Source organism: Nyctereutes procyonoides, unplaced genomic scaffold, assembly GCF_905146905.1.
Source record: "Nyctereutes procyonoides isolate TBG_1078 unplaced genomic scaffold, NYPRO_anot_genome, whole genome shotgun sequence".
Taxonomy (NCBI): domain Eukaryota; kingdom Metazoa; phylum Chordata; class Mammalia; order Carnivora; family Canidae; genus Nyctereutes; species Nyctereutes procyonoides.
The window spans coordinates 40,297,911-40,320,103 of record NW_026575047.1 but is presented as its reverse complement, the minus strand read 5'-3'; the positions used below and the strand labels follow the sequence as shown (position 1 = coordinate 40,320,103).

At 42.4% G+C, this 22,193-nt stretch overlaps 1 protein-coding gene across 8 annotated transcripts; it reads right to left on the bottom strand.

The window, feature by feature from the left end:
* Nucleotides 1–1,389: 1,389 nt before the first annotated feature.
* On the bottom strand, nucleotides 1,390–21,884 carry DET1 (DET1 partner of COP1 E3 ubiquitin ligase). 8 transcript variants are annotated; one of them, XM_055326763.1, is made up of 7 exons: nucleotides 21,810–21,883; nucleotides 19,130–19,168; nucleotides 18,759–18,974; nucleotides 14,907–15,999; nucleotides 11,919–12,106; nucleotides 5,072–5,263; nucleotides 1,390–2,051 (listed from the first exon to the last, which is right to left on the bottom strand). In XM_055326763.1, the coding sequence occupies exons 3-7, from the start codon at nucleotides 18,851–18,853 to the stop codon at nucleotides 1,862–1,864; spliced, it is 1,758 nt and encodes a 585-aa protein (XP_055182738.1). In that variant the 5' UTR covers nucleotides 18,854–18,974; nucleotides 19,130–19,168; nucleotides 21,810–21,883; the 3' UTR covers nucleotides 1,390–1,861. The 8 variants fall into 8 exon arrangements, with proteins under 8 accessions (XP_055182738.1, XP_055182740.1, XP_055182739.1 ...); XM_055326765.1 differs by lacking the exon at nucleotides 21,810–21,883 and adding an exon at nucleotides 21,318–21,739 and having other exon boundaries at nucleotides 18,759–18,977; XM_055326764.1 differs by lacking the exon at nucleotides 21,810–21,883 and adding an exon at nucleotides 21,318–21,739.
* Between the last annotated feature and the right edge of the window lie 309 nt (nucleotides 21,885–22,193).

Below are 22,193 nucleotides of genomic sequence, written 5' to 3'. Positions count from 1 at the left end.
GTGTGACTGCTGTGGGACCCTGATGTTGTTATAACCTTTGAAGAATCAGTATTTCACCCTTCCCGATGCCCAGGGATATCATCCTCTCTCCCATTCCCCTTTGGATTACTACCACTGGTCTGTCAGCCAATCTCCAGTCTCTAGTTCCCCCAAACCATCTTCCAGGCTGCTAACGATGGTCTTTGTGAAATTCGGAGGTCTTCCACTGCACAAAATTCTAGCACTGTGCGCCAGACTTCTGTGATTCAGTCACATTCCCCTGGCCTCCCCCATAGCTTGTGCTCAGCCATGTTAGTTATCATTCCACAGCCTCAATGGCCCTGTCCATGCTCGTGTGTCTTTGGGCATGCTGGAGCTCTCCCTGAAATGTCTGTCCTCTGCCCTGGTTCACAGGACATGCTTCCATTTATTCAGCTCCAATGGCCCGCCCCCAGGATAGCTTTCCTTCTCCACCTCTCCTTCATCCTCCTCCACTATCCCCAAGTAACCACTATGAGAGCTTTTGTCATTTTGCACTAGAATTCTCTTTATTTGTATATTTCTCTCTTCATCCTTCACATAGTAGCACAGCATCTACCTGATTCATATTAAGTGCTCAAATCCTGTATTGAATGCCAAATCAGAATGAATTTAGTTGTTCAATATTGAAGATGATGAAATTAGCTGAACTGCTTTTAGTGGGGCTCAGTATCTCATATTACATTTGTCATGTTCCCAAGGGATGTCAATCTGGATGGCAGAGGGATACAGAATCCATCTGTTTGCATCCATGGCTCCTTTCACAACCTGCTCTGAAACCCAGCATTTCCAGGCTGCTTTCAAAGTCAGATGTTACTGAACAAGCTTACTACATAAACAGTGGATACATTATGCAGATGAAACATAAACAGCCTGACAAGCCCACTGGAGGACACTAGCTGAAATCATATAGAAGGGGGTGGGCTGGGGCCCAGCAAGCGTCTGTAGGAGCTGCAATGGCTCAGCCGTCCGGGCACAACCAGTCTGATCTCTTTAGAGACGCCTGGTGTCTGCCAGCTAGAGCTCCCCAATCGCCGTACGTGCCACACAGTGTTTGTATCTGCTATGGCTAAAGAGAACTGCTCACTCTTCCACCTGCATGACACAGATGGTACAGATGGGAGCATGCTTCCACATGACAACATGCAATTATGCCCAGTTCCTCCAGCTGTAACAATTACCAGGAGAAAACCCCAGGGAAGAAAACAGTCCTGGCAGAGAACAGTCTTCCATGCAGGCACACACCACAAAGTTCTCCCAAGGGTGGCCGCTGGAGTCATGGCCTCTGGCTCCTTTCACAGTCCTTCCCAGAACCCATGGATGTGAGAAGCATTTGGTGAGATCAGGACATAAGGCAATCATCAAACGGGATATATTTAAGTAAGAAAATACCAAGGCTTTATTATTATTCTTTTTTTATAAAGACAGCCCTGTTGTTGGCTACGTGGAAAGGACGTACACAGTTCCTGTGAGTAAACAAGACATCCCTGCTTCAGACTGCATACCATAATGCCAAAGAACAGATGCCAAGGGGGAAGGGGTAATGCTCTCATCTTCATAGCAATAAAATGCAATATAAAACAAAAATTAAACAGACTTAATTAATGCTAGACATTCCCACAAGGTAAAGACCAGATGACTCCATCAATCAGTAGTAGTTGGATATGATAAAGATTCTATTAGACTGAGACACCCTCACTCCTCTCTCCGACTCTCCCCATCTGAGGTATTACAGTCTGGAACCAACAAAGCTGGTAGTCAGGAGCTTTTGCTTCAGAGTCCCCTTGAGATGAGAAGGGGGGAATGTCTTGGAAGACCAGATAACTGGACTTTGGTGAGGCACCTACGTGCAGCAGTGTCGCATATGGAAGTTGACAACATACTCAGCATTAGTCCTCTGCACTGAAATAGCGAAAGGCTCAAAAGGGTGAAAGGTGAAGGCAACAAGGCGTCGCACTGTGTGGTTGATGGGGCGGCCAAGCAAGCCTGCCTGGATCTCAAACTTGAGCAGACCAGAGTCCCGGGCATAGAACCTAAACAGAACAAGGAGAGAAAGAGAGGATGGTACAGATATTCACCACCATCTACAAATCTGCACAGCACAGGAATGTGGCAACTCATTTTTTAATCTTACACTATCTCCTCTTACATCAGCCCCAAGTTATTGAAACCGCAAAACTGCCTTTGAGCAACTCATTTTATGCACAGGGTCATTATGAATTTTACTGTGCTGTCCTGAGTCATTGGATCATTTCTCTTTCCCAAGATGACCCTTAGTTACAGCCTTAACTACAGCTTCCCCTTTTCCAGAAAAGCTGACCCACGACTGTCTAGGCCAGGGCTAGAAATGAAATTAAGCCACATGTATACTTTTAAATTTCCAGGTAGCCACATTAAGAAAGTTAAAAAGAAAAAGGTGAAATTAATTTTAATAATATACTTTATTTAACCCAATCCTGGTATCCAAATCTGTAACCCAGGTAAACAAATATTAATGAGATATTTCACTTTTTTTTTATTAAGCCTTTGAAATCTGATGTGTGACACTTAAGCATATCTCAACTTGGACTAGTCACATTATAAGTGTTTAACAATCCACACGTGGTGAGTGGCTGCTATACACGACAGTGCACATTTCAGCCCATATTTGAGTTTTTCACTTTTAAGAATAAACTCTTACCAAGCGGCCAGTTAGCTCAGTGGGTTAGAGCATGGTGCTAATAATAATAAATTCTTTTAGAAGGTTCCTCTTTTCACAGATAAAAACAAAATACTAAGTAGCCTTTAATTTTTCATCTAATACTTCCATTCAACCTCATACTTTAAGACATTTTCCCATATGTAAAAATAAACACCCTAGGGTATTGGGAACTAGAAATGTTAGATGGGGTTGGGGCTGAATTAGGGAAAATCCTAGAAAATGAAGAGCTTTGAACTATAGAGCTCTATAACTTCCCTTTCGGAAAGCAAACACATGGTAGACATAAAGATATTAATAGCCTCTGACTCAGTAACTCCATTTCCAAGAATTTACATCCTCAGAATTTAATTTAAATGGAGAACATAGTGTATGAATAAAGACAGCTACTCTAGTGCAGCTCCAATGTAAAAATGCAGGACATAATTAAGGTTCAGTGACAGGGGACTAGTTCAATCAATTGTGGTACAACTAACTGAGGGAATAATATGCCGTCATTAAGACTCTAACTCTGAGGACTATGAACAACATGAAAAAACATTTCTAAAAGAAAAACAGACTACAAAGACTACAAAACAGACTACAAAAACAGACTACAAAGGATGATGCTAACCAGGATGACAACATGTAAGCATGCATACTGACAAAGACCAGAATGGAACACATAATACAGGTGTTCAAGTCATGGCATTTCTTCCTCCAATGCCTTTAATATCCTCACATTTCTCATTTTAAATTAAAAATAAATGAAAAACTCCCTTAGTTAGGGGCAATAGCCACTTCCAAATTTCTTACTTAGCTTATTCTTTTCAAATTAGAAAGGTAGGTTAGAAAGGAGAGGAATGTATCCCATGCTACTTTGACAATATCACATGAAGTCCATGATATGCTTTTACATGGGAAAACCATATTCACCTTACCCACACAGTCTCCAACACACAAAGGGCTTGTAAGGTAAAGTGAGTTGTTTGAGCTTCTACATCTAACTACCAGTTCACAGGAAATGTGGGAGAATGAGAAAAATCATAAATACTACTCCAGGGATAGTGTGCAGACACCAGAATGTGGGTAACACTACAGGACAATTTCATTGCATGGAAAATAAGAGGGAAGCAGAACCTATAGGATAAAATGGATTTAAGGGAGTAGCAACCAAAGGCAATGTATGAACCTTGTTTAGATCCTGATGGGAACAAACTGGAACCATAAAAAAAAAATATTTACAAGACAACAGGAAAACGTGAAAATTAAGTACTTGGTGGTCTTAATTAATTTTTGATAATTTTCTTAAGATACAATAATGGTTGTATTTTTTCTAAGTCTTTATGTCTTAGAAATTCATACCAAAATCTGAGTATAATGCTATGAAATCTGGGTTTTGCTTCGGAATAATCAAGGGTGGCAGTTGGGGGCAGGGTGTGGTAAGAGATAACAACATTAACAACATTAACAATGAGTTAACAATGAGTAACTGTTAAAACTGGATGGTGGGTATATGCAGGTTCACTATACTCTCCCATTTTATATGTTTAAAGTTTTCTAGAATTTAAAAAAAAAAAAAGTTAACTGGCTTTTGGAACATGACTGCAATTTCCCAAAGGAAATACCACGAACTGTGATTAACTGTACAGAATGTGTTACACAAACCTATTTAATACACAACAAAGCTGGATTGTGAAACACTGCCTACCACCTTTTGCAGAGTGAAAAAGGCCTTTTGCTCTTCAGCCCAAGGTTCCAGGGACACACATCCCCTGAAATCACCCTGTAGTGGAGGTTCCAGTTACTCTCCCTAGTACCTAACATAGTACACAGAACATCACAAGCTCCCAAAACGGAGAGAATGGGAGACCGGGGAATGGACATTTGTAAGGGAAGGACTGATTCTAAGACATTCTATAGCAATAATGCAGTAGTTTACATTCCAAAATTTCTCAAGTGAGGAAGCAAGGAGTTTCTCCAAAACCTATTTCCCAAATTATCTCTGCTATCTTTTCTACTAGGTAACATGAGGAGATAAAATAATTTGAGTGAAATAAAATTATAAAGTCTCAACTATAAACACTATCATGAAATGGAATGTGGTTTCCTACCCTGGATACCTTTAAAAAGGAACAACACTTATCTGGATTGGATGTTCTGATGAGAAGCAAAGAGCAGAACTCCTTCATTTATGAGACCAGGGCCTACATGATCAAAAGCACTCACATTATAGAAATAGCCTATCCTTCCAATTCGACCCATGAGTACAAGTGGACACAATCACAGTGAAATGAGGTCCAAGAAGAAGAAGAGGTGGAAAGTGGGCCATCTTTAGCCCTCAGGCAGTTAGCAGCTGAAGCAGTGACGGTATACCTGATAGGGTGATCTCCACAAGTCTTAGGTCGCTCCATGACAGACACCCACTTGTCATCGTAGCTGAAGAGAGACAGATCAAGGTAGGGGCTACCACTGTAAGACTGGGCACTGATGGGGAGCTGACCCAGTAGTCGGCGTACTGCCTCCGTGTGCCCTCCATACTTGGCATTTACAATAGTGTCTTTAAACCTAAAATAAAGCACCAGTAAGGAAGGCTGTGTTAGCAGGCACACAATGCTGCCTTGGATTTTAAACTGATAAAACACGTCTAAAAACGACTCATTCTGTAAAAAGAAATCTAGATGGTGAAGGAAGTCAGACAGAACTCACACATCACAAGTTGGCCTGGCTACAAATATTCTCAAAAAGCAGAAAACAGAATTTGAAATGGGAACATTAAATTACTTTAGAAAAGTTAACAAAGACTTTCCAAACAAGTTTAAAACGAGCATAACTATTCTATGACAACATTTCTACTCAAACTACTTCCCCCAAAAAACAGCTTCACCTTGCATTAGAAAGGAGTTATAGAGAACAGAGGATCTCGTGGAGAAGAGCAGCCTCTGACTCTTCTCAGGATCAGTGATAAGCCAACTTTCATCAAAACTTTCGACAAATTATTCATTCCTTGTTTCAGGCTCAGAGCTAGCTACCTGTACTCCCACAGAAACACCAGTATCTAAAGAATAGTAACGCGGACACAATCACGTATCTCACTTATTTGTAGTAATAATAACAAAGCAATCATTTTTCACAACTGTCATGAATACTAAATACATATCCCGTCACCAAGTATTTCTACACTTCCAGAAATTTACCCTAAGCAAGCAATCCCATATGCAGAAAAATATCTGTGCACATTCAATACAGCGTTCTTTATGATAAATTGACAGAAAATTAAAAACCTAATGGAAAACTGTGATTTTCAAAGATTACATGGTAACAGAGGAAATGTTTACCACAACGGTAAGTAAAAGAAACGATACAGAGCAGCCCCGGTGACCCAGCAATTTGGCACCACCTTTGGCCTGGGATATGATCCTGGAGTCCCACGTCATGCTCCCTGCATGGAGCCTGCTTCTCCCTCTGCCTGTGTCTCTGCCTCTCTCTCTCTTTCTCTCTGTCATGAATAAATAAAATCTTAAAAAAAAAAAAAAAAGAAAGAAACAAGATACATTCTGTATACACAGTATGATTTAAAAAACAAAGAAAAAAATCTAGGACTTAAAAAAAAAGACTGGTAGTAATACATCAAAATGATAATTGTGTTTGTGTAATCACATTTTTATTTTTTTTCTTCTTTTTCACTTTCCTATAGTTTCTTAGAAAGACTGTCCAACTATCAGTAATGTATTTTTAAAAATCTCTATATCAAAGCAGATCATATGGTTTAAAATTCAAGGGGAAAATAATTTTTTAGTCCAGGAAAAAACATAACATCTCATGCCTGAAATGAATGGAATGAAAACTAATGAAATAAATTTTAAAACTTGAATGCTCCCAAATTTGTGGAGACCAGAAAACTTGATGAGATGGATTCTGTCTTTACCATTAACCTCTGATGCTGGATGGAGATCAATAATTTTGTTTCCCTCGAAGACAGCCAAGCTATCAATACTGCTTTTCTGTTACTCCTCTTGAGACTAATTTTCACAGCCTCGGTGTCAATCATAACATTAAATCTTGGGCCAAGGAGAATTTCTTTCTTTCCCTTTTGAATGAGCTTGAATCAAAGATCCTGAGGCTTTTGGTTTTCAGCTTCTTTTCAGCCAAGTTCTAATACTACCTCTCATTTTTTTTTTTTTTTTAAGATTTTATTTGAGAGAGAGAGAGCATGCACAAGCAAGGTCAGGGAGGGGCAGAGGGAAAGGAAGCAGACTCCCCACTGAGCAGGGAGCCTGACATGGGGTTTGATCCCAGGGACTCTGATCATGACCTGAGCCAAGGCAGACACTTAACCCACGTAGGCACCCCTACTACCTCCTCTCATAATCCACACTATGCCTTGCCTGGCTCACTGGCTTCAAACCATAGGGGCTGGCCAGCCCACAGCTATATGATGATCCTAAGTCAAAGCCTCCAGGACAACCTCTAGGTTGAAGCAGTTCATCTTCCCCAGCAGCACCACTACCTCCACTCTCCATGCTCCCCATTGACAAAAAGATGAGGCAGTCATCCCTGTGATGTCCCCTGGCTCTGTCCCACTCTCACTCTGTCCAGTCCCCTGGCTCTGTCCCACTCTCACTCTGTCCAGGTGACTCTTTCAATTCATGAGTATTTCTAAATTTGCAAGGTTTATCCTTCCAGCACCACAGAACCTCCTCCCTAGGTATTAGATCCCACAACCTCTCGTATAATCAATTCTTCTTACCTTCTCCTAAACCATCAGTTTCACCCAACTACACAATTTCAGACTATTTCCTGTACCATATTTTGTGATTTGTGTGGAAAACACATTTTCCAGAGGCTCTCTTAGAAAAGGTACATGAGAGGTAATTTTTTGAGAACTTTCATGTCTGAAAAGGTCTTTGTTCCATCCTATTGGATATACAATTCTAGATTGGATATCATTTTTTTTCACAGAAGGCATGATTTTATTGGCTACAAGCTTTCAGTGTTATTATTAAGTCCAATACCATTCTGATGACTTATTTTTTGACATGTGAAATGTATGTTCTTTCTGCAAGTTTTTATAATTTTCTATTTATCCTCAATGTTCCAAAATTTCATTTTAAAAGATTTTATTTATTTATTTTGGGGGGTGGGGGCAAAGAGAGGGAGAAAGAGAATCCTTAGCAGGCTCTACTTTGAGCCCAACGTGGGGCTTGATCTCACATGACCTGAGTCATGACCTGAACCAAAATCAAGAGTGAGACACTCTAGGGGTTCCTGGGTGGCTCAGTTGGCTAAGCATCTGGCTTCATCTCAGGTCATGATCCCAGGGTTCTGGGATAGAGCCTCACGTCAGAATCCCTGCTCAGGCTTCTCCCTTTCCCACTGCTGCTCTGTCAAATAAATAGATAAAATCTTAAAAAAAAAAAAAAAAAAATACTGGTCAGACACCCTACCAACTGAGCCACCCAGGCATTCCCACAATGTCTCAGAATTTCATGATATGCCTCAGTATGGGTCTTTTTCTCACTGGGTACTTGATGGAACTGGAGACAGCCTAATAAAGATTTAATAACTTTTTATCTGAGGGCAAAAACCATGATTTACAGCACTTGCCACTTTCTGTGCTGTAAATCCTACTGCTGTGGTCAATTTCAGGGTACCAATGTGACATCACTGAATGTGGAGCTGAGGATGAGCAGTAGCACATAACTATACTGTATTTTCACCATATAGATAAAATATGCATATAAACTCGAGAATAATAGTAAAATAACTAGGAAATAATTAATTCTTAATAATGACCACTTTTGGCAACAGCTTGCAAAAATTCCTGATAGCTTAACTGGCTCTTCATGAGCCATTATGAGCCAGCCCCAACACACCAACGAAAGGTCCTGCCAATCTGGAAATCTATGTTCTTCAGGACCAGAAAACTACATTATTTCCTCCCTGTCATTTTCTCTACTGCACCTTCTGGAAACAACCAGATATTGGACTTCCTGGGCAAATTCTCTGATTTTTTTATTTTAAATCATTTCTCTCCCATTTTCCTACTTTCATCTATTTATTCTACTTTCTTGGAGAATTCCTCAACTATGTCTAACAAAGTTTAAATTTCTGTTCTAGGAATTTTTTTTTTTTTTTACAGCTTCAATTATTTCAGCAATTGCAATGTTCCTCCTTTATTTTTTCTACTGTTTGTTTTATTTTGGTCTCTTTCAAAATAAAGATTTTTCTTAAGTTACTCATGATCCTTGGTGTCCTTTTTTTCTTGGACATTTAACCTATAATGGATCCACTTTCACTTATTTTTACTAAAAGATTATTAGGGACTATAAAATTGAGCATATAGAGTCATATGTTCACAAGAAATAAAAAATAATTCCAATTTACATACATATTATATTTTCAATGCAGCAAAGCATGACAAGACGGTTAATGGAATATGTTGCAATAGGATACAATTCTGTGGAGGAGATAAAATAGATATATGAATTTGAACATAAGAAGAAACAATGTAAAATTTCAAAAGTATGGGCATAATTGGCTCTCTCCCTTTTATAATCAAATACTGAACACCAACTACTATGGCATCTAGATTCCCTGGGTTATGTTTAAAGGTGTTGAGTTATACACCATAAACTTATACAATGTTATATGCCAGTTGTATTTCAATAAAGCTGGGGGAAAATGGCTTGTAATAATTTTATTTTTAAAAATCAATATTTAATATACACTGAAAATTGCATCTTCTGCAGTTATTTAAATATAACAGCAAGAACATTTTAAGATCAACTTAAAAATTCATGTGTGAGGGGATCCCTGGGTGGCGCAGCAGTTTGGTGCCTGTCTTTGGCCCAGGGCGCAATCCTGGAGACCCGGGATCGAATCCCACGTCGGGCTCCCGGTGCATGGAGCCTGCTTCTCCCTCTGCCTGTGTCTCTGCCTCTCTCTCTCTCTCTCTCTGTGTGTGTGTGTGTGTGACTATCATAAATAAATAAAAATTTTAAAAAAAATTCATGTGTGAAGCTATCTACAGTTGTTCAAAATATTTTGGTGGTATGATGCAAAATTCTGAGGATCACAGAGCTGGAACCCTGCCTTTCTTTTAAACCTTTATTTTCTCCTCCTGAGACTTCCTACAATTTCACTTAATTCCAGATGTATTCTGAAATAATTCTCAAAAAACACAGCTTCCTCTAATTACTGGGTGACTTCATTCATTCGACAAATACCTAATAAGCTTCTCCCACATGAAAGATACTGGCCTAGGTGCTATGGATACAGCAGTGAATATAAGATAAAAATCCCTGTCCTCGTTTAAGTATACCTCCTAGTGACTTCCTTGATGGTTTCATACAGCCAGCTATACTGAGCTTTGTAATTATTGATAATGATCTGCCTGATTTTAAAGTTAATTTAAAAGAAGAAAATTCAGGGGCGCCTGGGTGGCACTGCTGGTGAAGTGTCTGGACTCTTGGTTTCAGCTCAGGTCCTGATCTCAGGGTCATCTCATCCTGATCCAGTCCCTCACTGGGCTCTGAGTACAGAGTCTGCTTGAGATTTGCTCTCTCCCTCTCTCTTTACCCCTCACCTTGCTCTCAAAATAAATAAATAAATCTTTTTAAAAATAAAAGCAGAAACATTCATTCCAAAATGAAAAAAGCAAAATCTGATCCATGTTCTGCCTCCAAAAATCCTTCTATGCTGAACAGAAATGCTTATAGGGCAGAAAATTTATGTGAACCAGAAAAAAAGGAAAAGGCAAGTATCCTGTCTGAAAACCAGCATCCATCTATTTCTAATTGAGTACTACCCTTTCACATAAAGATGATGCCACTACATTAATGTACCTGCTTTGTTCATTTTTTCCAGTGGCAGTGATGCTTATTCTGAGTCATTTGTTCACTCTGGTCTGACCTATCTTGAAACCTGAAAGCAGATATTTTCCCTAACTGGCTAGAGTTGGAGGAGCAATTTAGTATGTGGCGTCAAATGAGGCATTACAGACTAGAGTGGATTCAGCTTGGGCAAATGACCCAAAGTAACTGTTCATGTCATAATCATGTGCTCAGATAATTCTATCAGGAACTCTAGTTCATAGGAAGACCTGGCTGATGTGGGGTATTAAGTGAGGGTCACCCAGTTTGAAGAGGGACTCCAAGTATGAATATCTGAGGGTCTCTTCTCTGGGTTGGTCATTTTTTTTCCCTAGGGAAATATCTCTAACCTCCTGCCTGAGAAGTATACACTTGGCTGCCATATCTGATAAAGGGGACAGGAATCTTACCTTCAGTTTGTTGGCTTTCATCTAATTCTTGTTTTTAGCATGACAAATCCCATCCTTGCCTCAGCTGTGCCTCATAAATGTGAAACCAGTGCCTATATGGCTCAGTTTCTCCAGAGACTAAACCTCCAGCCTCCTGAGAAGGTGGGGAAGACAGTTATCTGGCAGAGCAGGCTTAGAGAAGGGGGCAATGGGGCCTTTCCAGACCTTTACCCAATCCTCCTGCTTTAAGCCTACGTCACAGGTATTGTCAGAGTGACTAGGGGCATCTGATTCCCCAACCCTTTCCAGAGTTCTCTGGAGCAAGGCAACCTGTTTCTTGATGGCTAAATTCTGCAGTCTTAAGTTTTTGTTCTCTGAAGTGTGCCAAGTCATAGGTTACCACTGATCAATTAGCTTATCAGCTCCCGACACTGATTCAGATCCCTCTCCTGTTGCCAATCATCTCCCGTCTTCAATGTCTTTCCTCTCCCATTCTCTTTGCTCTTGTTAAATTTATACCTCTTACTGCTTTATTGTCATTTTAGTGGGGTTTGGGGATGGAGCAGAGATAAACACATGTGCTCAACACATCATGTTTAACCAAAAGTTCTAAAATTATTTCCTTAGTCATTCACTCAAAAAATACTTAAATGCTTGACAGTGCATCATGAGACTACAAGAATAAATAATAAAGATATAGTCTCTACCTTTCTGCATCTCTTAGGCAGCTCTCACACTGCTCTCCTTCCTCTAGGAGGGATCACAGATAACGCACAACTAATTCCATAGGTGCTGAGAGAAGTTCAGGATGACCCAAGGGATTACAACAGGCAGACCTAACCAAAGCGAGGTAGCAGAGAGAATATCGGAAGGGTTTTTTGGAGGACATGACTAGTGGCCTAACACCAGTGAATTGTCTAAAGAAAAATTAAGCCTGTTAAGCCTGGTGGAAGAGCTTACCGGCGCTGGATCTGCCTTGCAAAATTGTTGCTGGAAGCTGAGCAGGGAAACTGGACTTCACTGTGTAGGGTTGCATTACGGAAGAGGTCACAGAAGTTCTCAAAGAGCTCTAGAAGCTCATCTGATGTATTCTCAAACACGGCAATCACCTCTGTTGTCACCATATTGTACACCACAAAAAAAGATGCCTGCAGAAGAACAGAGACAGCTATGAGACAGCTGGGTATACAGCCATGCCTTGGAAACCTACTACTTGGTTGAAAATTCAAAGTACTCAAGTAAAACAAGCAAACACTTCTCCTGCACTAGCATAAAAATGTGGCTCCAGGTGGTTCTGGGAGAGGAGGAAGCCTCAGTAAACTTTATCAGCCAAGGGCCATCAGTCATGGTCAGAACTGCTGGATTTACCACCGTATCTGTGCTGCTAGAATTACTGAACTGGCCCACATACATGTGTAGGTTTCCAATCTTGCATTTCTGACTCTGCAAATTCAATATTTTTCCTTCCTACTCTTTATTCCCTCCTTGCTCCCCAACCCAGCCTGAAATAAAAAGCACTTTTTTTAAATGCCAGATTTAATTTTCCTCCCTGCTGAGAAAGTGATTGGTAGCCTGTAGCTGCCTGTTGGCAAATTATTTTCTCTTGTATATGTACAGTTGAAAGTTCAATTTAGGAACATTTATTTTCCTTCTTAAGATTTCTAACATGCAGAGAGAAACCTGAAGTACACTGTGTCCTAAAACTGCCCAGGCAAGTTGTAACCAAGCAGGGAACTGCTGCTGAACAAATGAAAAATCAGGGAGGCATTTTCCATTTCTTTCTTCATAAATGTTCTTTCAGCCAAGAGCATTTGGACGATACATTTGAGATTTGTAGCAATTAAGATCAGAGGGGGAACCTGAAAAGCATTCAAATGCCATAGGTGGCAGAGTTTTCTACTTTCTCTGAATGGGCCCTGGGTGACTAGCCCTCTAAACAACCAGTGCTCTGCTCTACCTAACAAGGAAGCCCCAGGAACCCCTGGTTTTTGTCACAATGAATGTGGTAGTGTGAATCAATCTGCAAGCTTGATCTAGAAGTTTCCAGAACATTAAGGTTAGTACTCCCCCTCCTATGACTGAGTTTAAGTCTCTGTCATCAATTCCTAGAGCCACAGTGCCCACCTGTTTTATTAGTCATTAGTCCTTCCCAGAGCTTTCATTACATGACTTTTACAGTCACCTGGAAATTAAATATGGCTGTAAATTAAGGAGGCTGGAGAGTAACCTGAGAATAATACCCATAATATTAGCAAGGCTTTGTATGTAGGTGCACTTTTTACTCATTAACCTTATTGGAACCTCTCAAATTAAAACGGGGAAAGGAGTGGGAGGACAACTAGGGCAAACTGGGTTTAAGGTTACAAACTCTGTAAGCAAAACACTGAGCTCTAGTACTGATTCCAGTCACAATTCATTATAACTACCAGAAATAAGTAGGTCATGTTTTAGCAAAGGGAAGGAAGATAATCTCAAATGCAGCTATCACAGATAACTTATGCCCTCCAAAAGAAAAAGGTAATTATAGCTCAAACCTAAATAAAAGATTGACTCATGTCCTTTCTATAGACCTGGACAACACTTTGATCATTATCAGGGCTCCACCAGGATCCATCACAATTATGTGAATATAAAATTACACAAACTTTACTAGCCTTCCCTCCAGGACAGACTGGGAAATACAGGCAGAAGGTGAAAGGAGCCAAGAGTGTCACTGACAATCTCCTATGAAACATAACGTGAACTAGATGCTCATCTGTGATGGCTCAATGGGTGACTTCATCATTAACAGGGAAGAAAAGAATCCAGAAAAACTATCTCCAACCATTTAACTCCCTGCCACCCACCTTTTTTTTTTTTTTTTTTTTTTAAGAATATACAAGCTATGATTCCAAAGAAAAGTACTGGAAAACATTTTACCATGGATGACTGGTAAGGTCTTAGGAAACAATGGCCTGTACAGTCTCTTGCAATAGAACCAACTGCAAGTCAGTGGGAGATACAAGACTCAGCCCTCTTTGTAGCTGACTGGTTTGCTCTCTATTGTGATTTCTCAAATTCACACCTAAGGAGACATTCTGCAAACGGGAGAATAGGTGGCAAAGGTACAGAAAGGTAGGTCTCTTACTCCATCAACACTAAAGTAGAGAGCTTCTCAAAGAAAAATGCCCAAAAGTAGCCTGAATTTCAACATGGTATTTCAACCCAAGAGTCTTGGGAGGTTTCTGTGCCCTTAACACCCCTAGGTTCCCATTTAAGAAATAGCTCTCTCCCCTCCAAGATCTTTCATCCACACTGAAAAACCCTAGGACCTATATGGTCGTGATGATTCACTTGGGAGATCATAAGTCTTGGCTTCCTTTTAATTTTTTCACTGCTCTCCAACCTATGGTCCAGCACATGGGTATGGTCAGGATAAAGTCATAACACTAAACTGTTAGATGAACTTACCTATTAGTTACCTCCCAAAGGTTTTATGAAGACATGCACTGACATTATCCATTTAAGCAGGAAAGAGAGACCAAATTTTTAGAAAATTTTTGTGGCATGGTGGGCTCATTCTCATTCCTAGAACTAAAGAGGTCAGACCAAAAAGCCACAGTCTCACAAAATCAGGGCAGGATTATCCACAGGTAGTCCAAATTTTGACCTTGTAGCACTTGGGCGTCTATCTCAAGGATACTGAAAATGCTCTGGTCAAGTATTAGGGTAATGATCACAGAGTTGACTACCCACATATCAATGGCTTGAGACTGAGCTTCCATTCGTCCAAATAAATACATGTGGCCAGAGAAAAATGGAACTGTTTTAAGTCTGAGGCCAAGGATAACAAAAACTCAAGAATACATAAAATGCACATTTCTGAGAGGCTGGCTATAGGCCAAGAGAGAAACTCTCCCATTTTACCAAGCAGATGGGAGTAGTAAAGAGCAGGAGAGCACAGCATACCTGTGACGGATCTGTGACTCGAAGGGTTACCACGTCTTCGCTAGTGTATTTGATGAACAGATGGTTTTCATCCAGAAGCTGCATCTTCCACATGCGCAGCTGCCGCAGCTGGTCAAAATACTGGAAGAAGCGCCTCTTGGCCATCGCACTACCATCCTGCTCTGCCCGGCGCCACAAGTACACGAGCAGCCGGTGTTTGAGGGAATTGATGAAGGGGTCTCTGAAGGGATTGGCCATGCCTGTCTGACTGTCCCGCTGAACCTCGGGGAACACAGCTGACACAGTGAGGAGGTCGTCCTCATAGCAGAAACGGCCAATGGTCCTCACATCAATGAAAGTGCCTTCCGGAGTCACCTGGAAGACATGGATGGTCTGCTGCTGCACTGACAAGATGGCCAGGATGTTTTTGTACAGGTATAGCCCCTGGTTGTGTGACAGGACCACCTTGTCACACTTGAAGGTACGGGTGTCACATAAGCGGCCCGTGTGAAGGTCAATGATGTGAAGGGAATAGTCCTCCAGAGGAGACCGCGGGTTAGGGGTCACAGATTCGCTGTTCCGATATACCTCGTAAAACGGAGGGTGCGGCTCATCCGGGAGGTAGGCAGCAGAGCCCACAATGACACACCGGCAGTCGTCAGTGAAGAGGCTGCACTCCCGGTTCAGGTGCTCCCCGTTGGCAGCCACGTTGGTAATGTGCAGCAGGACAAAGAAGCGTTCGAAGAGCCGACCGCGGATGCTGACTGACCGCTGGTCATTGCCATTGGACAGGGTTTCCCCCTCATAGCCCTGCAGTAAGTCCTCAGCTGCCTGGCAGCCCTGGTACTCATAGATTTCAAGAGACGTCTGGTCTGAAGAGAAAGCAATAAAGTAGCGTCCATCAGGTGAGAATTTACGCAAGAAACAGGGCGGCTTTTCGACATTGACAACTGTGAAGTTGGGGAAGACATTCTGGTGGAATACTCGGACCTGATGCCAGTGGGTGCCTGCCTTGCCTGAGCTGATCCGCCGCCTCTCCAAGCGGTGAATGACATTTTGGTTCTGGATTCTTCGAGGTTTGATGGTGGAAACATGATGATCCATTATCACATCTCTGTGTAGAAAAGTAAAGAAGAAAAAAAAAAAAAAACAGAATTGACCAAAACATAAATATACACAAGTGAAAGATTTTCCTCCTTATGCCCTGGACCCAGGAACTCGCAGGATGAGAGTGATCAGCATTTCTCCCTTCCCTGGTTATAGTCAGCAAACAGTCCTGACATTTCTGACTTTAAAAACAGGTCTGAGGGAAGGACCTAATTCACCAGAACACCTTCAAAGCACACTTCGCTGTTGGGAATACTCAGAAGAATAAACATAGAATTACACCAAATTTTTTCAGTGTTAAGAGGGACATTCAGTGCACATTCATTAAAGAAATGTATTTCTTTACTGGCTGTTAAGATATCCATACTACCTAAAACAATCTATAAATTCAATGCAATCCCTAACAAAATCCCAAAGGTCTTTTTTGAAAAAAAAAAAAAAAAGAAAGAAAGAAAGAAAAGAAAGAAAGAAAAAGTCATCCTAAAGCGCACATGTAACATCAAGGAACCCCAAACAGCCAAAACAATTCTGTAAAAGAACGGTTGGAAGACTCAGACTTCTTGATTTCAAAACATATTACAAAGCCAAATTAAAAAAAAAAAAAAAAAGTGTGGTACTGGCATAAAAACAAATATACCAATGGAAGAGAACAGAGAATCCAGAAACAAACCCTCACAGATGTAAACACAAGGTTTAAGAAGTTCAGAAAACCCCAAATGTGATAAACCCAAAGAAATCATGCCCAGACACATTACAGTCAAACTTAACTGAAACACAAAGTAGAAATCTTAGAAGTAACCAGGCAGATGATCTATTACCTGGCGGGGAATGATTCAAATGTCTGTGGATTTCCTGAGAAACCATGGAGACCAGAAGGAAGCTGGTCAACTTCTTTGCTTCCTTTTGCTGATTCTGTGTCAACATTCAAGTCTCAGCTAAAAAAGCAACTCTTCAGCTTTTCCCCTACCTTCCCATTCACGTCAACTATCATCCTACCTTGTTTCATTTTCTTCAGTCCCTGTCATGTTTTGAAATTATCTTGTTTACCTTTTTAGTATCTGTCATCACACACCGGACCCCACGCACCCAGCCCAATTCCTTGCTGAATCCTCAACACCTTGAGTAGTACCTGAGACACTAAGTGCTCAGAAATATGTCAAATGAATGAATGGAGCAACTTTCCAACATGGGCCTTGCAGGATCAAGAATTCACTAGACAGGGCAGCCAGGTGGCTCAGCGGTTTAGGGCCGCCTTCAGCCCAGCCTGGGGACCTGGGATTGAGTCCCAGGTAGGGTTCCCAGCATGGAGCCTGCTTCTCCCTCTGCCTGTGTCTCTGCCTCCCTCTCTGAGCCTCTCATGAATAAATAAATAAAATCTTAAAAAAAAAAAAAAAAAGAAAAGAATTCATTAGGCAAAGTAAAAGAGGAGCAAGTCAGAAAGAAAGGAGCCTAAAAAATACACTTGGAAGGTGTGGCATGATATATTTGGGAAACAGGGTAACTCCAAGTGGTGAGAGCCCAGGAGGCACAGTGTGTGTGATAAAAGAGAAGCCCAGGAAGGTAGACTGGAGCCAGACTGGAAAACATTTTCACGCCCCACCGTGCCACAGCAGCTATTGCAGGTTTTCAGCAGGGGAGTGACTGATCCAGTCTATATTTGAGAAATAAAAATATACACACAATGTGGTATTTATTTATATTGTCCCCTTCTAAAAATTTGAAATGCTGTAAGTATAGATACTATCTAGTCAACCTAAAGATGTGCATACCTCTATGAGCAAACTAAATTTCTCAAACTGCTAGTCATAATTCATTAGTGAGGCCTTGAAATCAATTTAGTGGATATAGGTGACATTATAAAAAGTGGAATAAAATAGAAAACACCAAATTGTATCATACATAGTAAGGGTAAATACTATTTTATAAAATGTTTCCATTATATATATGAATTATATGTACTTGGTGAGAATATAAATATATTTCCTACTGATCTAGACTACAGCAAGAGTGCTTACTGCCCTCAGGCCAAATCTTGTCTGCCTGCTTGTTTTTGTAAATAAAGTTTTATTGGAACACAGCCATTCCCATTCATTTACACGTTATCTATAGCTGCTTTTGCCTTACAAAGGCATAGATGATTAGTTGAGACCAAAGATCACATGGCCCACAAGCCTGATACTTATTGTCTGGCCCTTTACATAAAAAGTTTGCCAACAACTGATCTTGAGCACTGGTTCCTAACTGGGGCAGTTCTGGAACATCTGTAGACAATGTTTAGTTGTCATAATTTGGGAAGGAGGGGTGATATGTGTCCAGCAAATAGAAGCCAAGGATGTGGGCAAACATCCAATAGTAAACAGGACAGCCCTCCACATTTAGACCAAGATGTCAACAGTGCTAAGGATGAGAAACCTTGGTCTAGAGAAATGTCTGCACATAAATAACATGAATGTCCACAGTAGGACTGTCAGCCAAAGTAAAAACTGATGACGCTTCAAGTGCCCATCAACAGAAGACCAGAACAAGTCCTTCAGGCATATTCATACAGTGGAATCTTTGAAGCAATTAATGCACTACAGTTAATACATAATAACCTATATGGATCTCAGAATACAAGGGTGATTGAAGAAAGCAAGGAGCAGAATATTTTTGTGATTCTCTTTATATAAGCTTCAAACAGTTTCTAGTTTAAGGCTATCAACATATGTGGTATACAATTACAAAAACTAAAGGAATTATAAACATAAAATTCAGAACAGTGGTTACCTGTGAGAAGTAAGAAATGGGATGAGGGTAAACGGGAAGGCTGTATTTTTTCTTAAATCAGCATTCACTATACTGTTGTTCTTTAAAGATTGCATATACTTTTGGGGCGCCTGGGTGGCTCAGTCAGTAAGGCGTCTGCCTTCGGCTCAGGTCATGATCAAGCCCCTGCTCAGTAGGGAGTCTGCTTCTCCCTCTCCCTCTGTGTACAGGCTCTGTCTTCTCAAATAAGTAAAAAAAAAAGAATTTTTAAGAAAGATTACATATGCTTTTAAAGTATTATTTGTACTTATACAACATTTTTATTTAAAAAACAATCATCATGAAGAGAAAACTAAGGTAGGACAGGATGATGAAGCCAGATGTACACATACCATGCGGACCTGCAGGACTTCCAACCTTCTAATTTGGCCCTGATTTTCTCAGCATACAAAGTAAAAAGGAAAACACGATCAGTTACAGAATATGCACAGCCAATAAGATAAAAACTTTATAGATGCTTGCAAGAAGCATCTTCCCAATACTAGAGCTTAAAAGCAATCTGAACAACTCAGTAAGATACTAAGTTTCACACAGTTACACCTTGTAACACTGACATTGTTGATGTGGCTATTCTGATAGAGCCTAAAAAACAGACTATTAAAGTTTAAGCATTTCAAAATACCAAATAATACACAAAACTGCGTCACTCAATCCCTGCCCAGGACAAGCCTGCTAACTAGCACCCTGCCAACCTAAGATGGGGGCTGGAGTCAGAGAGGATGACCAGAATGGGAAGGCAAAGGCAGATAAGGCCAGGGATGGCAGGACATCTAGCAGACTAACTTGATGAGCCGAACCAAGTATATCACAGGTGCTCAACTTAGAAAGAGCCACTAAACCTATTAAACAAAATCAATGCTTAACTGTAAGAAAACTGACATATACTTTGTATAGCCCCATCTTAAACTCTCTCATTTGTCTTCTTAAGGCAAAGACACCAGTAACTGGGGTGAGAGGTGTGAAGGGGTAGGGTAAGCAGAGGACCTGTTAGTTCCAGCTCCAAATTCTACAGGAAATCCTCACTGACTTTCCTAACACTTATCTCAGCATATGCACTCTCTCCCCTTCCCTACACCTCACCCCCCAACACACACACACAATTTTATAACACACAATTATGACTTTTAGAGACATGGTGGAGCTATTTACGGCTTTTTAAATTTGTTCTCTTATTGTTCTCATTATAAAAAAAAACCACACTCATAAAACTTAAAATACTACAGAAAAAAGTATTATATACTCTCTTCTAGTCAGACTTATGAAAAAAAGTCAGAGTAACTTACGATATTTTCCCAAAAGCTTGCCCTGTCCAAGCTCCCCTAGTCCAGTGAATGGCCCAGCAACCCTCCCACCACCAAGAACCAGAACCCTGACCGTCCTCCTTGACACCCCTTTCCCTCAGCCCCCTGATCAGTCACCAAACTCTGGAGGTTTTATCTCCTAAAGAGTCCTCTCATCTTCCACTTATTTCTATCACAACCTGCCAGCACCTTCATCCAAACTTTTATCGTTTCACATCTGCAATAACTGCACCAGCTTCCTACCTAAATCCATTTCTTTCAACAGCCAGTAATCTTTTCAAAAATGCTTTTGTGACCACGTCCTTTCCCCTACGGATTAGAACAGGCCAGTTCTCTTCCCGTTGCTCTTTATGATCAGAATCAAAATCCTTAACATCCCAGCCAGGCGCTCAAAGGTCCCAGCTCTGTCTCTCCAACCCCATCTTCTCCTTTTTTTTTTTTTTTAAATAAAGATTTTATTTATTTATTCATGAGAGACACAGAGAGAGAGGCAGAGACACAGGCAGAGGGAGAAGCAGGCTCCCTGTGGGGAGGCCGACTGGGGGCTCCATCCCAGGACCCGGAGATCACCGCCTGAGCCAAAGGCAGATGCTCAGCCACTGAGCCACCAGGTGCCCCCATCTTCTCCCGGTAACTCTAACCCTTGCTTCAACAGGGATGCTATCTCCTGCCTCAGAAGCCCGACACTTATTAACTATTAACCGAAACCTAAAAAAGCTCTTCTCCGCCCCTTGCTACCTCCCATTTCGGACATCAGCCTCACCATCACTTCCTCAGAGGAATCTTCCTCCACCTGCCCATTAGCTGAAAGAGCAGCTTACTAGCCGCACCTCGCCTTCAGGGCACTTGCCACGCTTGCAGCTTCGCCTCTGCATTTTATTCCTACCTGTGGCACCAGAAGGTGAGCTCCTGACCAGCACGCATACGGTCTGCCCTGCCCGGCACCACAGTGGACACACCTTAAGCCTCATTTCCTGTAGGGTGAACCTGCCTCACCCTAGGGTTTTTTGCTAACCCTGTAGGGTATCCACAGGGGCTCTTCCCTCCGCCTAGGGGTAGGACGCCTTTCCCCAAGCCCTCGCCGTAACTTCTCCAAAGCCAGCCCAAGGGCCACCTCCTCCAGGAAGTCTTCCTTGATCATCCTTATCGAAGCAGGCCTCCCCCGTTGCTTTTTCTGTTTTGCCCTCTGCATCGTGACTGCCACGACGTGAACACGTACCGCTACTTGCATGGCTGTGTGTTTTAATGATCGACTCTCCCGCTAAACCGTACTCCCCAGGCAGGAAGCAACCACGTCCGCCTGGGTCACCTCGGTTTTCTGAGCCTGGCTGGCCCCTGCGTGTGCGTTCGGTACGTTATTTGGGAGTGAAAGCAGAAAGCCCGGCTGTGCCGGGACGCGAGCAAGTCCTTTCCCCGAGGCGGCGTCCCAGCCTCCCCAGGGGCGCCGGAGCACACCCCCTCCCTCGGCCGCGCCGGCTTCCAGAACCGTAAGGGGATGCCGAGGGGCGGGCACACGCACCCAAGGGGGCGCCCCCGGAAAGAGAAGCCCGGGGCGGGGCCTCGATGGGAAGGGACCGCTCAGGGAGGGCGGGGGGCCGCGGGGCCTCGGCGGCCTGCCGGGACGGAGCCGCCCCTCGCCGGGAACCCGGGGAAGGCCCCCGGGACGGCCGGACGGGCTTGGAGGCTGGGCCAAGAAAGGAGAAGTCCTCACCTGTACGGTCCGAATTCAAAGGGCCGGGGCGAGGGACCCCCCGGCCAGCTCGGCGCGCGCCTCCCCCGGCCCCGCCCCCGCCATGCCTCTGGCCCCCGCGCCCGCCGCCGCAGGCCCCGGCTTCCGCCGCCCCCGGAAGTGCGGTGCAGCGAGACGAGGGGGCGGAGAGCGCGGCGCCGTCAGTGGGCGCTGAGACAGTTACAGCGCACCCTGGAGTCCGGAGGGGGATCGCCGCCAAAGGGGCCCGTAGCTGCAAAGGAAAGAAATGAACCGGGAGCCCTAACCTGGACCGGTCAGAGAGCTCTTAGGGTGATGTCTCTGCACCTGCTGGAGACCTTTGCAAGCACGTGGATAAAGAATGTTTCATCTCTTGGTTAGATGCGG

Bases quoted from the DNA above. Each gene is read 5' to 3' on its own strand.
- DET1 (XM_055326767.1), bottom strand. From the start codon at position 18,853: ATGCAATCTTTAAAGAACAACAGTATAGTGAATGCTGATTTAAGAAAA. The intron at 16,000-18,758 runs GTAACCACTGTT...TTTTCTACACAG, and splicing joins CCATTTCTTACTTCTCACAG to AGATGTGATAATGGATCATC. The intron at 5,264-11,918 runs GTAAGCTCTTCC...GCTTTATTTTAG, and splicing joins GCAAGGCAGATCCAGCGCCG to GTTTAAAGACACTATTGTAA.